Source organism: Brachyistius frenatus, unplaced genomic scaffold, assembly GCF_029030835.1.
Source record: "Brachyistius frenatus isolate BFR_SWC_R1_liver_20210118 unplaced genomic scaffold, ASM2903083v1 Contig_11, whole genome shotgun sequence".
NCBI lineage: Eukaryota > Metazoa > Chordata > Actinopteri > Embiotocidae > Brachyistius > Brachyistius frenatus.
In genome coordinates, this window is record NW_027210610.1 from 6044871 (window position 1) to 6061394 (window position 16524).

The 16524-nt window shown below is 41.8% G+C and overlaps 1 protein-coding gene across 4 annotated transcripts; it reads left to right on the forward strand.

Moving 5' to 3' along the window:
• Window positions 1-5703: 5703 nt before the first annotated feature.
• Window positions 5704-16272, forward strand: aldh18a1 (aldehyde dehydrogenase 18 family, member A1). 4 transcript variants are annotated; one of them, XM_069691249.1, is made up of 17 exons: window positions 5704-5791; window positions 6630-6781; window positions 7451-7600; window positions 8378-8482; window positions 8608-8766; window positions 9615-9705; window positions 10131-10255; window positions 11132-11276; window positions 11395-11468; window positions 11662-11761; window positions 12208-12428; window positions 12578-12715; window positions 12914-13109; window positions 13258-13379; window positions 13598-13784; window positions 15259-15354; window positions 15539-16272. In XM_069691249.1, the coding sequence occupies exons 1-17, from the start codon at window positions 5704-5706 to the stop codon at window positions 15733-15735; spliced, it is 2346 nt and encodes a 781-aa protein (XP_069547350.1). In that variant the 3' UTR covers window positions 15736-16272. The 4 variants fall into 4 exon arrangements, with proteins under 4 accessions (XP_069547350.1, XP_069547351.1, XP_069547352.1 ...); XM_069691250.1 differs by lacking the exon at window positions 5704-5791 and having other exon boundaries at window positions 6675-6781; window positions 11662-11755; XM_069691251.1 differs by lacking the exon at window positions 5704-5791 and having other exon boundaries at window positions 6675-6781; window positions 8608-8760; window positions 11662-11755.
• The last annotated feature ends 252 nt before the right edge of the window (window positions 16273-16524 follow it).

The window sequence follows — 16524 nt, forward strand, 5'->3', positions numbered from 1 at the left end:
AGAGGCTGGTCTTGGCCCACCTCAGGCCGCTGGTGAAATCTTCTCTGGACCCTCTGCAATTTGCGTACCAGCCTCATGTGGGAGTGGACGACGCCCTCATCTACCTGCTGCAACGAGCTCAGTCTCACCTGGATGGAACCGGTGACTGTGAAAATCACTTTGATTTCTCCAGTGCATTCAACACCATCCAACCACTGCTACTGAGTGAGAAGCTGCGGGTGGTGGGGGTGGACGCGTCCACCGTCTCCTGGATCAATGACTACCTGACAGGCAGACCACAGTTTGTCCGTCTGGGCGGTGTGCTGTCTGATACGGTGGTCAGTGGTACTGGAGCTCCACAGGGAACTGTTCTGTCTCCCTTCCTGTTCACCTTATACACCACTGACTTCCAGTACAACTCAGAGTCAAGACATCTGCAGAAGTTCTCTGATGACTCTGCAGTGGTAGGATGTATAAGGGATGGACGGGAGGACGAGTACAGGGCAGTAGTGGAGGACTTTGTGGAGTGGGCGGGAAGAAATCACCTGCTCCTGAACGTGGCCAAGACCAGAGAGATGGTGGTCGACTTCAGGAGGAAGACGACGGCTCCACAACCGCTGAGAGTTCTGGGAGAGGAGGTGGACATGGTTGGTGAGTACAAGTACCTGGGTGTCTCCATTGACAACAGACTGAACTGGAAGACCAACATCAACGCTGTCTACAAGAAGGGGATGAGTCGACTCTTTTTCTTGAGGAAACTTCAATCCTTCAATGTGTGCAGCAAGATGTTGGAGATGTTCTACCAGTCTGTTGTGGCCAGTGCATTGTACTTCGCTGTGGTCTGCTGGGGGAGGAGGGGAGAGGTGGCAGCATTGGAGCCGGCGACACCAACAGACTTAACAAACTGGTTAAGAAGGCCGGCTCCATCATTGGCTGCAAACTGGATAGCCTGGAAAAGGTGGTGGAGAGGAGGACGCTGAACAAACTATTATCCATATTGGATAATCCTGACCACCCTCTCCACCACCTGCTGCAGGGACAGAGGAGCACTTTCTCCAAAAGACTCCTCCAGCTCCGCTGTCCTAAGGACAGATACAGGAGATCATTCCTGCCCACTGCAATAAGACTGTACAATAACTCACCTCTGGCAAAATCCATCACACAACAATAACACTGTTGCCTGTGTTTCTTGGTTGTTTGTATAAAAAAAATATATATATATATATATATATATATATACTGTACTGTATATACAATATATACTGTGCATTTTATATTTAATATTTTTTTACTGTTATTTTATTGCTTTTTATTATTTTATTTTATATTTTATTATTATTTTATTGCTTTTCTGTATGCTGCTGTAGCGGAAAAAAAATTCCCCTTGGGGATTAATAAAGTAACTACCTAACCTAACCTTAAGTCATGCAAATTCATAAAAAACAATAAATGAAAATTTATTTTTAGATTCGTAAAAAAGTAAACACAACTTGCTTTTTTCTGCTGATCCTTTTCTCTAACAAATCAACTTTCCACTTATTCTTAATGTTGCTACTTTTCTTTGTCTCCAAAGTTTGTATTCGTGAGAACGTTTCCACATTTAGAATGAGTCATGATTTTCAAATATTCATTAAAAAACAAATCAAATACTATATGCAACTACCCTCTTGTCATATGTCTCTTGGATTCCACACATGAACTTAATTCCTCAGTGGGGACGGTGTAAAGCTCTTCAGATCTTTCCCACTTTCCTTGAGGATAACATGTCAGCTTGACAGGATGTAGATTGAGTTTAGAATGGGTTATTTGGTTGTGCACCTGCTGCTATTTTAGAGAGGTTCTATTACTACCAGGACATACTGATATTAGAAACGCTCTACATGCTGCCACTTAGTTAAGGGACAATCACACTCTCCATCCCAACCCAACCACTATATTACACTATGCAGCCCTCCACAGAAACATCAAACTCCAATACAAATGTTCCACCCAAGGCAACACTTCAATTGTTCCCCTTCGACAACTTTTTGCATCTGTGAGTCGTCGCCCGGCCTGGTGTCCTGCCATTACCAGTTGGGCAGTTTTGTATTCATGATATGCACAAAAAGAGGAAATATACAAACATTTTATGAAAAGAAAACAAACACCAAACAGCCATGTTAGCTGCTTAGTGAGGCTGCACACAGCAGCTAATCGTCAACATCAGCAAGCTCACAATTACAATACAAGCATGCTGATGTTAAGCAGGTATAATGTGAAAGTGGTTTACGATCACAGTTCAACTTTTCAGTATGCTAACATTTCTAATTAGCTATGAACGCAAATTACAGCAGAGGAATAGGAATGTGATTAGCGTTGCGGGTATTTGGTCATAAACCAAAGGATCAGACGAAGTGTCATTTTGATCCGATAATGGCACCAGATGAAAGAACAAGGCGTCGCCCACATTATTACAATTCATCCTGAGGGAGACATGAATATCTGTATCAGGTATTACAGTAATTAATTCCACAGTTATGGAGTCATTTCGCACAACGGCAGAAAGGTCATGACGGTGATGGAGGAAAAGTTACGGAGACACGTAAAGTTTCAAATTCAAAAAGGAATCGAGATGAACAGACTTGTGCGAAGTTAAAAGGATCTGCCGATACACACACATGATCACACACACACTCCTCCACAAACACATGTAGTGGATTAGTAAAGGCAGGAGTAAGGTAAGGGTCAGTTCCTTCCCCCGAGTTAGATAGACAGATAAAAGAGCAAAAAGGAGGAGGAACACAAAAGAACAGATAAAGGGAAAAAGCAGGCAACAGATAAAAGAGCAGGACAGATCTAATGGAATAATACACATTTAGCCAGAGCTACAGGAGCCAATTTAGTTATCTATGATCGTAGGGGCAGTGGGGGTTCGACAGTGTCAGTCAACTCTGCTCTGGGTTACTTTTCATTTTGTCACAGCGGGACAGTGTAGGTACAGAAAACTTTCATCGCTGCTGCAACCCAGTGATTTTGTATTTTTTCTGCCACATGGAGTAAATGAAAGGTGACAAATTAATGAAAGAACTAATTAGGACGACAGGTTCGACACTACTGGCTTCCTATCAAACTGATGAACTGAGAATAATCATGAATGAAGAAGTCTATGGAAGACATTTGGTTTTAAACTGAAGTGGCCTACGACATGAGTAAAGAGTAAATATTTCCATGTATTAATTAAAAAGAAGCTGTGGACTCCTGTTATTGTTAGTTGAACTAGACTCAGCATGCTAGATGACAAACCTAATTGCTGTCAACATCTAGAATTGGATGTTTTGCACATGATCTTTTGTGAAACACTTCTGTACACACCAGTAGATGCTCTACACCTTTTATGTTGTTTGGCAAAACACTGTTCGAGCCTGCAAAGTATGATCTCTCATTCTAGTTCCCAAATACACAAAATATGTCAGATTAATTGTGCATAACAATTCAACATGGATAACACAATGGTATGTTGTGTTTGTGGAAACATAGTACAATTTTCAAAGGGCTTTTGTTAATAAGTTACATACCTGTTGTCATATTAGTGGTTGCACAACACAAGCTGTTCTAGTGAAAAATAATGTTGTGCTTTTTGAAATCCTTTATATATTATTTAATATCGAATATATGTTTTTATATTATTTCTATTTTCTGGCTGAAACCATCCACCGTGGAAGCTGTGGTGGAGAGGAGGACACTGAACAAACTGTTATCCATTATTTATCATTATGACAACCTTCTCTACCACCTACTGGACAGACAGTGGAGCACTTTCTCTAAAACATTAGTTCAGCTTCGCTGTCACAAGGAGCGAAAGGAAATCTCCCCTGCCTAAAGCAATTAGTCTCTACAAAACCTCACCTCTACCTGAAATATAAAAAAAACTATGAAAAAGATCTGATAAAGAATGATATAGGCTTTAAAATGTACATTGTTTGTGTATGTTTCCATACATATATGATTAAGGCCCTTCAAAAGTAGGTTGTACTGTGATGAACAAACAATATTTGTCTATGAAAGGAATAATGATCACGTCAAAAAAAAAAAACATAACCAAAGTATAGGCTACACGCACATTGGATGCTGGGCACTGGCTCATAGGAAAGCCAGATTTACACAATGAACGATGATAAAACAGTGATCACCGACAATATTATTAACTCACAAAACAGGGGATGATTTGATAACAAACAAACAAAGAAATCAGACATTATATAACAGCTATGCACTGGCTGTTATGAAAGCCAGATTTAGAAATATCTTGATGTTAAGAGCATCAAGTACTGACGTGGTTTTTGTTCCCAGGCAAAGCAAGATCATAGAACTAACAATTAATAGAAGACTAATATGCATTAAGGCCAACTGTAGAACAGCATGCAGTGTATATTTTCCGAATCTGCTTATTTGTTGAACTTGTAATGCTTTAACCCTGAGAGATTCACCACAGACCAACATTTGTCTTTTCTAGGGGTGGGACAGGCGATCTTAGCCACCTTCCCGACAAGCTACCATAAACTGGTTGGTACCAGTGGAAGCTTCTGGTTGTATGATACAAGTAGCTTTAATTAAGCTTTAAAGCTGAGCTGCTGCAGATCTCTAAGGGTTGAATGACCTTGAATATCTTGTGTAAAACACCACTTGCATATCTACCTCCCTATATTTACAAATTTGCACACTTGTCTATAGTATTTAACTTTTGTTATTTGTTGTGTTTATTTTCTGTTGATATTATTGATATTCTATTGACTAATGATCTATCTATCTATCTATCTATCTATCTATCTATCTATCTATCTATCTATCTATCTATCTATCTATCTATCTATCTATCTATCTATCTATCTATCTATCTATCTATCTATCTATCTATCTATCTATCTATCATTACATATTCACAACTGATTTTGTTATGAATGTTATGAATTTAAAGTCAGAGTTGATTAAAAAAAAAAAAAATTATACACACACACACACATCATCATTCAGCATTTTAAACGGTGGGGATTTATTTTGAAATGCGAGTCTTTCACCAACACTTCCGTTCTTTTTTCCCGCATTCCGCTGGCCGGCCAGACGTCACTTCCTGCCATTTCACCGCCAATTTACGAAGCTTCTCCTGTACACTTTGATTTAATGTCAGCGCGACTTACCGTCATTAACTGGTCGTTGGTCCATGTCGCTGGTCGAGGGAATTAATGCGCAGCCGTTGAGGTGAGGTATTGTTTGCGAAACGGCCCGTTCACACTTGTTGTAAACTGCAGCGACAGTTTCATCAGCAGCTCGTCAGTGAGGGGAGGAGCCATGCACATGCCGAGCCCACCTCGGTGCAAACTACTTGTGAGATAAATGAAGGAATCACTGGTTAAAGAAGATGAACAAGACTTTATAGAAGACGTTACACGGAGCTGGTGCACAGATACAGTGGGACGTCAGGAGTTTAAGTAAGAACAAAAGCCCTTTGTTACTTTTTATTTTTATTTTTTTAATTTTTTTTTATCCAGGGAACCAGTAGATTTATATTTTGACTCTACAAGTGGACACATGGCATCACGTTGCTGTTGAGATATAACGCTCATCTAAAATTCCTCAGGCAAATGGCGCAGTTCAATGTATTCATTGGTGATGTGGCACATTTGTATCCCTCCGTGTGTTCCTCACTCTCGCTGACTTTGTGATATTAAAGGCTCTAAAAAAATGACCATGCTGCTGCAGAGGCTGACTCTTTGTTCAAGGATCCCTCTGGATTCACAAAGACACTTGTGCCGGTTCACCGGACCACTGACACAAGGTAAGCAATGCTGCACTGCCACATTATCATTGCATTATGCTGTCTGAACTCTCGGCATCCAGCAGCCAAGGTTAAAACAGAAAACGGATTCTTGGGATTAAAAAAAAGAGAGAATAACTTTTTGATATGTCATTAATTATTTACGACGATAACAAAATTGTTAGTTGCAGATTGAAAAGTTTAGAATGTTTTGCTTATTTTTTTATTTTTTTTGGGGGGGTAATTTCTGTATCACTGTAAATTCCATATTTTTGTAAATTGAATGTCACTCAAAACACCCCCCCCCCAAAAAAAACCCCACAACAATTAAAGAGATGGCCCCACATTTCTAACGTGCTGTGAAAACGTTGGGATTTTGTGCCTGTGGGGAGGTTTCTGACCTACTCTGGTCTGAACAATATGTGTCTCTCTGTCTCTCCGACTATCTCATGCGCCTCATTGCTCCAGAGAGATGTGTGCTGTCAGCACAGGCTTTTCTCTGCTGGCCCTGCTGATGTGGCAGTTTGAAGGCTGTGATTATGTGTCTCCCAGGTTACAGATTGATGTCGGGGAGGGCTTCACTTTGTTTGCCCCATTCATGTAATCAATGAAACGAAAACCCAGCCAAACATGCTGGTTTGCACTGTTATGTGAAACGTTAGGGACTGTAAAAGAAAAGTATTTTTTTTTAAAGTATGTAAAAGTTTAAATGTGTTCGTTGTTTCTTTTTAAGTCTTGAAATGGATCTTCTACTCAAGTAGACACGTGTGAAAGTTCATATCTAATATCAGTCGTGACATGGGTTAAATCAATCTTAATCACTTTTTAAAGATAACATTTCCGTCCGTCCTCTGTGCAGTTCTCCATGGCAGGGCCCACGGCAGCTCCTTGGCACACCGCGGTGAACTGCGTCAGGCCAAGAGGATTGTGGTGAAGCTCGGCAGCGCTGTAGTCACACGTGGTGATGAGTGTGGTTTGGCTCTGGGGAGGCTGGCCTCCATTGTGGAGCAGGTGAGAGGCCGAACACCAACAGAGATTCAATTTTAATCTAAGTAACTTCTGGGTCCTGCAGAAAATTCTACATGTGGAAGGAAATCAGCAGGGAATTATTATAATTTTATTTTTTTCCAACGTCCGTTTCAGGTTCAGTGACATCTAAACCCATCAGTGGGTATTCAGGATTTATTTCCACCCACTGTAATTGATGTTGATCTGTAGACAAGCTCATAACCATACATATTTATTTTAAGAAATCAATACAATATGTAAATAGACTTTTTTTTTTGTCATTGAACAATCAATTAAAAAAATATTTTATAGAAACATGTCTCTTTAGGAATAGTGTCTTTATTATTCTGGATAATTTACAAAACACGTGCTAACTGTTTTGGTGGGGGAAAGTTTCTCTGATAGAAATTACTTTCGTGAAAAGTATTTGGTTTTGTTCTGGAAAAAGTCATTACTTTTCATTTCTTTTCCTGCTTTGATTGGCACATGTGTAATTCCGTTCACTCCAAAGCTTAACAAATACAACAGAAAACATCTGCGTGGGGATGAGGTGAGGAAATTGTTGGTTTTGTAGTTTGGCTGAAGTGACCTTTCAAAGCGGACTCCTTGGTGAGCCTCAGCGGACCCAGCTGTGCTTCATTAGTCTTAATTGGTTGTGTTGTTGTCATCCAGGTGGCAATGCTGCAGAATCAAGGAAGGGAGATGATGATTGTCACCAGTGGAGCCGTGGCCTTTGGCAAGCAAAGATTAAGACACGAGATCCTGCTGTCCCAGAGTGTCCGACAGGCCCTGCACTCCGGACACAACCAGCTCAAAGACATGGTGAGGAGAGGTGGAGGAACATGTTGGGGCCCGAGATAATGTTGATGAGTAACTCTGTGAAAGATGCTGCTGCTACTTGATAAATCGTGTAAAAATGACGTGCTTTGGTATTTTGTTGCCATAGTAAAGCGCAAAAAAAAGGACTAGTACCGTTGTGTGTAATGCGGTCCAGTTATCTTTGTGAGACGATTCACTTGAACAACCATACAGTACGTTTCACTATACATTTGTGTGCTTGGCATTGCTGCCATTATCAGGCAGGCCAGCTTCCTGTTTCTAAAAGCTCTACTCCACCGTATTACCTGTGCTGCTGTGGTATGGTTTGATGAGGTGCGTTTGAGAACTAGAGCTAGACCGACTTGATTTTTGGGGACGATACCAATATTGGCAAGTAAAAAAATTCTCAGCAATTTATTGACTGATGTGTTGTTGTCAAATGGAGGAAGGATATTTTACAATTTAACAATAAACCTGACCGTGCACTGAAACTGAACTTCACTGGGAATATAATAGTAATTATAAGTAATTAAAAAAAAAAAAAAAAAAGAATACAAATAGAACAAATTCTAAATGATCCCGAGCCTCTTTTTGCTGCATTATATCCTGGAAAAAATAAAATAAAAAAGTTTTCATTTCCGACTGACAATGTAGATGCTGATACGGCAAATATGGGCCGATAACAATCGGTGAACCCATAGATTGGTCGGGCTCTACTGAGCACCCAGAAAGCTGGAAAGATGTATATATTGCTAGATGTTTATGACATTTGTGTTGCAGTCTCTGCCCCAGCTGGAGGCCCGGGCCTGTGCTGCAGCAGGACAGAGTGGCCTGATGGCCCTGTATGAGGCCATGTTCACCCAGTACAGCACTTGCACTGCACAGGTACTTCTATACTTCACAGTAAAATGATCTCTCTTGAATTCTCCAGAAGTGTGTTTTTACATCTTGCGGCTTCCCTCTCGCTCTCGGCTCTCTCTCTGTCATCTTGGTCCCCTCTGTGCTGCCAGGTCCTCGTGACAAATCTGGATTTCCATGATGACCAAAAGAGGCGGAACCTGAACAGCACACTGCGGGAGCTGCTGCGGATGAACATCGTGCCCATCATCAACACCAATGATGCGGTCGTGCCCCCCCCGGAGCCCAACAGCGACCTGCAGGGGGTAAATGTGGGTACAGACAGCATGGGGGCGACGCTAGTGGTGGTGATGGTGGCAGCAGGGCGCTGAGGGGGTTGCCAGAGACCGTGTTTATAAAGTATATACATGCACCATTCATTAAACTACCCTATTTCCATTCACTATCATTCACGCACACATCCTGAAACACCTCTGCCACCCGGCCTCGTCTCATCAGCTCTGCACTCAAGTATGAAGTCATTTTGCATATGGGGATGGATGGAAATGCAAGCAGTCACTCGGCGGGAGGGGCAGTCTGAGGGGACCAGGACTAACTTCTCTTGGTAGATGCCTTCTTTACATGCTCTCCTACAGAAATAACTAACCTCTCTCTCTCAAATAATTTTACCTCGAACTCTGCTGGTCTTTTTTTTTTTTTTTAACGCACTAAGCTGCTGGCAGTTCAGCCAGTAAGGTATAGTTGGCAGAAATATTGCCATTGTACTGCTTAAGTGGACTATTCAGCAGAAATCCGTGTCATGAAAGTCTAAAGAGTTTGAAAATAATTTTGGGCCAACTCGAGCTGTTCTCTCGTGTGCACTTAATTCACTCGATTTAATTTGGCTTATCTTTCTGAGGTATTTACTGTATTGTCTGCGTAAAATATCGATCACCATGAAAAGATGGACCCCTGGTTAGATGATAATTTGGGTTTGACATTTCCGTCATGGTGGTTCCAACAGTTTAACAGTAGATTAGTGTTTTGGTATTTGATTCTCGTCAGCTTGGTTTTAAGAAGTCTTAAATAAAGGCTCAGATGAGTTGATGGCACGTGGCTACTTTCTGGCTCTGCTTTTCAGTCTTCAGAAGCTTACATCTGCAACTTTCTGGTCATGCAGGTGATCAGCATTAAGGACAATGACAGCCTGGCGGCGCGGCTAGCGGTGGAGATGAAGGCTGACCTGCTCATCGCACTGTCTGACGTGGAAGGTAAGCGTGTTACCACAACAACAGTCTGGGTCAGCTGTTATGTAACACACCATCTGTCTGCGCTCTACACTGGGGGGAAAAACATCATGCTGAGGGTCAACTGAGAGTCATGTGACAAAGACAAACACGGACCTTCTGCCTTCCTGTTTGAAATTGATGCTGACGGGGTTGACACAAGGTGTCCATGTGCACATGAATATCACGGCTGTGGAGTCTTTCATCATCAACTTAGGCACTTTTTAAAAAAAAAAATTAAAAATCAGACCACTCCAGCATGGGAAGGTTATTTCTTTAAAAAAAAAATTTGTGATTATCAAATTAATTTTTAATCATTGTATCTTTTGCAAACATTGGTGTGTCTATGCTTCTAGTGTATTTTTGTCCTTTGTAAGTGAACTAAGTGAAACAACAATTGTTTGTTGTAGGACTATACAACAGCCCCCCTGGAACAGATGATGCAAAGCTAATTGACATCTTCTACCCTGGAGACCAGCAGTCCATCACCTATGGTACCAAGTCCAGAGTTGGGATCGGAGGCATGGAGGCCAAGGTGTGTTTAAAGTCCGCAGTCATTCTGTTAAGGAAGAGGTTGTTTACAAGCGAGTTAAAAGCCTTATCTTAGTAGATATTTATCAGCTGGGAAAAGTGCAGAGCTTCTTGTTCTATGGATTGTTTCCGACTTCAGTTTTCTTCTTGCGTTTACAGTAGAAAATTCAATTTTAGCTTGCTCTCGGCTTGCGGTGATGTACCTGTCACCTCCTGACAAAACAAATCAACACACGATAATGTCCACTCTTTTATTGAATGTCATGTGTTGGAAATATTACTCAAGAGGCTTGGTTCAAAATCAAACGCATCGGACAGTTTATTCTTGCAAGAAGGAGCAACTACATGCACCCTCAGAGAGGTGTCCAGCAGTGCTCCCCCCAGCAGTTCTCTACAGCAGGGCTCTTTCCCCCAGCAGGTCCTCTCCTTCGCAGTCCTTCTTCAGCAGTCCTTCCGCAGGGCTCTCCCCAGCCGGGCTCTCCCCAGCCTGGTTTCCCCCAGCAGTCCTCTCCTCCGCCGTCGTCTTCCGTTCTCCACCTAGTCCTCTTCCTTAGGGTAGCTTTTATACAAGTTGACAAACAGTTGACAGTCACCCCCATTCCCTTTGTATCTGCTTTTGTATGGTAATACAGTACAGAGTTGGTTGTAGGTCACAAGATAAGGACTAAGACAGAAAACAAAGGAAACTTTTCGGACAAGTCCGGAGCCACAATGCAAACAAGAGGAAGAGACAACCCCCCCCCCCCCATCACATGTAACTTACTGTGAGCTTTCAAGTTGAGATTCTGACTCATCCTGTTTAACTTTAAATTTAAAGGTACAAACACTTAAAAGAGACCTTTTTAAAATTCAGCTTGTGTGTCTCCGTGTTCATCTGCAGGTCAAGGCTGCCCTCTGGGCGCTACAAGGGGGCACCTCAGTGGTCATTGCTAACGGCACCCACCCCAAAGTAACAGGCCACGTCATCACCGACATAGTGGAGGGCAAAAAAGTGGGAACCTTCTTCTCTGAAATCAAACCAGCTGGTGAGTTTACCTGGTTGTTTTTTTTTGCTTTCAATCTCGCGTCGGTATTACTGCAGCCATACTGACTGCCGCTGCAGCCTCTGTTGTTTTAGTCTGTCCTATTTGTGACTGAATGCAGGCCCCTCTGTGGAGGAGCAGACAGAAATGGCTCGTAACTCTGGAAGAACCCTGGCATCTCTGCATCCAGCCCAGGTGATGTATTTGTTCAAATAAGAACATCTTAAATTATTTTTTAAGAACTTCAGTTTAAATGAGTTAATATAGGTTGTAAACATTAATAATTTAAAATGTCAGTCCTTATTAGTTGGAGAGAAACGCCAAACTCTTGTGGATAAATCTGCAACATACTGAGCCTGCCTGTATATTCGGATGACTGTGTCTTCAGAGGAGTGAGATCATCTGCCATCTCGCAGACCTGCTGACTGAAAGGAAGGAAGAAATTCTGGCTGCAAACAAGATGGACATGGACCTGGCTGCCAGTGCAGGTAAAAGAAAGAGGACGAAGCGGCGTGGAACATTTTTATGCATGTAAAGTCTGCGGCACCATTTCAAGTTTCTCTCCCAAATATTTCAGATTTTAATTTCTTTTTATGTTGGCACTAGATAAGTTGTTGTAGAGGAAAGTGTGGAGTCCGATGTTTTTAGCTTCTTCAAGAGGAACATGTATTCATTTATCCATAAACACATTTTTATCAACAGATTCTTCTCTAGCAGGAAAGAATCAAAGCTGTTATTTCCGCATTCATATTGCCACATAAACTTAACCAAGAAACCAGAGATAACTTTGTAAAAAATTCCAAATGAACAAATAATTGATCTCGCCACCAGAGGGCGTCTGTCACCATCTCCTTCATATGGATGGTCTCATTAGAGTTTGATTCCATAGCACATAATGACAAGGTGTAACTTTGCTCTCCCTCCTGTTTTATAGGCCAGTTGCCTCCAGCCATGTTGAAGCGTCTGAGTCTATCACCAGCCAAACTTGACAGCTTGGCCATAGGCCTGCGTCAGATTGCCGTGGCAGCTCAGGACAGTGTGGGTCGTGTGCTGCGCAGGACCAGGGTGGCTCACAACCTGGATCTGGAGCAGGTTACTGTACCCATTGGGGTTCTCCTGGTCATCTTTGAGGCCCGACCTGACTGTCTGCCCCAGGTATGTCTGCAGAACACGCCGTAACACAATTCAGCGTAACGTCGAATTAACTTTTTGGATTTGCTTATTCATAAAGGATCCTAATTTACGCTACTCTTTCTTGAAGTACTCGCAGTTGCTTCACACCCTGCCTGTATTTGTATTTCTAGGTGTCAGCCCTGGCCATAGCCAGTGGCAATGCCCTTCTGTTGAAGGGAGGCAAAGAGGCGGCCAACACCAACCGTGTCCTCCACCAGCTCACCCAGGAAGCCCTTTCCATGCATGGGGTCAGAGAGGCTATACAGATGGTAAAACTGGTTTCCTACACATTTATTAAAAAGCAATACAGACCATATATACACACACACACACACACATACATGGGGAAGTTTAGATGAAAAGGTCTCAGTTCGATGTAAGAGAACCTGATTTGTGCATCTATATTCCTAATAAGTAGAGCATAAGCTCCGACCTGATGTGCTTGACAAACCTGTATTTCTGACAAGGTGAGCACTCGTGAGGAGGTGGAGGATCTATGCCGACTTGACAAGATGATTGACTTAATCATCCCCCGAGGTTCATCCCAGCTGGTGCGGGACATTCAGCGGGCGGCCAAGGGCATCCCGGTGCTGGGTCACAGCGAGGGCATCTGCCACGTCTACGTCGACGTAGAGGCCAGTGTAGACAAAGTAATAAAAATTGGTCAGTAAATACAGTTACCCCATATCAATTTCTTCTATACTGGTAAACTAATACCACTCTCCTAATTGGATGTAGTACTCAGAGGCTGGTTCTGTCAGACATTTGTTGTATTACATGCCAGTAATTGACTGATATTGTCACCTTCTAGTAAGAGACTCCAAGTGTGACTACCCAGCTGCATGTAATGCCATGGAAACTCTGCTGATTCATCGGGACATCCTGGGAACCCCACTGTTTGACCAGATAATCGACATGCTCCGCACTGAACGGGTAAAACACCAGACATGCACATTAGCCCACGTTCACAAGAGTACAGTCAAATAATGACCTTTGATTGTAGTTTACTTGTCAGCAAAAAATGATTTTATTGAATTTGAGGAACTTCAGTGGTCATACAACAAAAGCTGAAGGTTTTTTTTTTTTTTTGTAATGTACTTAATTTTTATATTTCTTGGAATGATTTCTCTTTTTTTGTCTGGGGTCAATAGGTGAAGATTCATGCGGGCCCCCGGTTCGCCTCCTACCTGACATTCAGCCCCTCGGAGGCAAAGTCCCTGCGGACAGAGTACGGCGACCTGGAGTGCTGTATGGAGGTGGTGGACAGCATGCAGGAGGCCGTGGACCATATACACAAGTACGGCAGCTCCCACACAGACGTGATCATCACAGAAAATGGTAGGTGGCGCCTCTTCTTACTGATTGTACATTGTTGTTGTCTTTTTCTTTGCGTATATACATTTTTGCCAATTTGCATTTTAAAATGGTAAAGTCACATACTTTTAGTCATATCTTACCTCTCCATGACTAAGCAGCACCTGTCAGCTTTGGTCAGTCTTTTCTTTCTCCGTGCCTCTTCATGTAGGTGCTTAACATTCATCAAGTTGTCCTTCTCACTCTGTTGAATTAATTCCCCACTTCCATCTCATTTTCTGCCACACCGAATAATGAGCAGTGACACTTTGTTGTCAGGGTGAGTGCACACCCTCCCTTTGTGACTCCAATATAGTGGACAGAGCCCATTTAAAATGTAGAGCAGATGCTGAACAGTTTAAAAGACTTGTGCCTGTCATAACTTTGAATCATACTCAAACATATTTCTGTCTTTGAAGTGAGCTATCACGCTGCGTCTTCCTAACTCATCTTGATGGAAACTATTTTGTGCTGTGCCCACAGAGTAATTCATGACTGTCCATATTGCATGTGGACAGTGTTGATGACTTACACCTTGCCATTTTTATAATTTGTTCATTTGTCAAGCGGGGTTCAGGAATATGAAATCTTGATGGGAACTAAAGATTCCCATAAACACGTAAAGAAACGTTTTGTTGTTGTTGTTGTTTTTCTGTTCCCGTTATAAAAATATATGTGTGCATAATCAAAATGCAAAGAGTTTAGCCTTCCTTGCAGAAGGTTAAATTACAAATCTTTAGTATATTTTTGCGCTTCTTTTGCCGATGAGAATTACCGTTGAGCAGCATCTGAAAAATACAGGACAAAGTGTGCGGCTCACATTTCTACATTGAGATCTACATTCTCATCTGCAGTGGAGGATGTGTTGCTGCCATCTAGTGACCACAGAAGGTACATCAATGACTTCAAGTATACTCAGCTGTGGTGTCAGCTAATGTCAGAAGAGTAGAGAGGGACAGATTGATAGAAATGATAGAAACACTGGAGAGATAGATATCAAGTTAGCGATGGGTGGAGAGACGGATACAATATGTAGGTGTGTGTATATATTTGTAGAGTAGATGAATGTAGATACAGATAGATAGTTTATTGGTAGGTATTCTTTAAAGTCATAAAGAGAAAAACCTGCCTTGGCTCCTTGTGCTGATTTGGGCCTGTTTTTTTTTTTTTTTTTTTTTTTCACTAATACAATACTATGTATTGACATTTTAAAAATGTAGAGCCATGCATCAACTGAAGGATTTCTCCTGATGACATTTAAAGATATAGACTTGGTCACACTGGTGTATGTTCAACGTACGAAGTAGTTTGCTCTTATTTGGTGCATTAATACCTTATTTTAGCCGTTTCTATGCTAAAAAAAAAATTCAGTTTAATGCCTGAAACACTGTTCAGATGTGGTGATCAAAAGAACAAGGTTGTTGACTTGTCGCACCAATACGCTCTCATTCTCTTGCAGAGGACACAGCAGAGCAGTTCCTGCAGCAGCTGGACAGCGCCTGCGTTTTCTGGAATGTCAGTTCACGTTTTGCCGATGGCTACCGGTTTGGACTGGGTATGTGGTGTTCCCCTTGTTTCAATATCCTCCCATCATTTATTGCCTCCATCCCCGTTACATTTTTTTTTGCAACAGCCTGTATATTCTCATTTATACTTAATGGAGATAAGTTGTCACAATTTGTATCGTAATATTTTGTTTACCATGGTCACTTGCTGTCTTTCTTTCTCTCCGTCTCTAGGAGCTGAGGTAGGTATCAGCACAGCTCGTATCCATGCCCGGGGCCCTGTAGGCCTGGAGGGGCTGCTCACCGCCAAGTGGGTGCTCAGAGGTGATGGCCACACAGCAGCAGACTTCTCGGAGCACGGCACCATGAAGTACCTCCATGAAAACCTGCCTGTCGGGCAGTCTTTAGCGGGACAGAGGGAGAGCAACTAGGCCAGAGACTTTGACATTCACTCTGCCTTATCGTCAGTCAAATATGTTTGCTTCACCCTCCAAAATCTCCCCGGGGTCTCTTTGGTGGCCAATGTGACTGTTTTGAACCTCTGACGCACACAAAGGAAAGATTCACTGAACACACCAATGGTCCATTTTATCAGCACAACCAACAAGATGTTCCTGTTCACATTACACTTCTGTTCAGGGACTAAAAGTTTACAAATGTTTTAAATTCTACCTCAGCTTCTGATACTGATGACTTAGGTCAGTCAGCCTAATAGACTCCTGTAGGAGATATTATGTTGCAATGACAACACAAATTACCTTTACAATAATGCATTAATTAGCAAGACTGTGAGCAAAAGTTAACAAGGATTACTTTAAGATAAAGTTAATACAATTGTTACCAGACATGTATCAAAGGAGATGCTTGAAGGCTGCATGTAGCTATTGATTTCTCTGTTGATTATTTTCTCAATGAATTGATAATTTTTTTGGGGGTATTTAAAATGTCAGAAAACAGTTCAAAGTTGGGTAGTGTTTTGAGTCCACAACAGCCACCACTTAAACATATTCAGTTTATCATGGAGGACTAAAGAACCAGGAAATGAAGAATTTTTGCCTTCTTTTTCTATTTTTATGAAAAGACTCGGAACAATTGCTCAATTATCAATTATTAGTTGGTGATTCATTTTCTTTCTATCAACCAATTCTGACTAATACAGACAAACCTAACAATGAACGAAAATGCCTTTACAATGATGACGGGCATGCTTTATCTTTTTT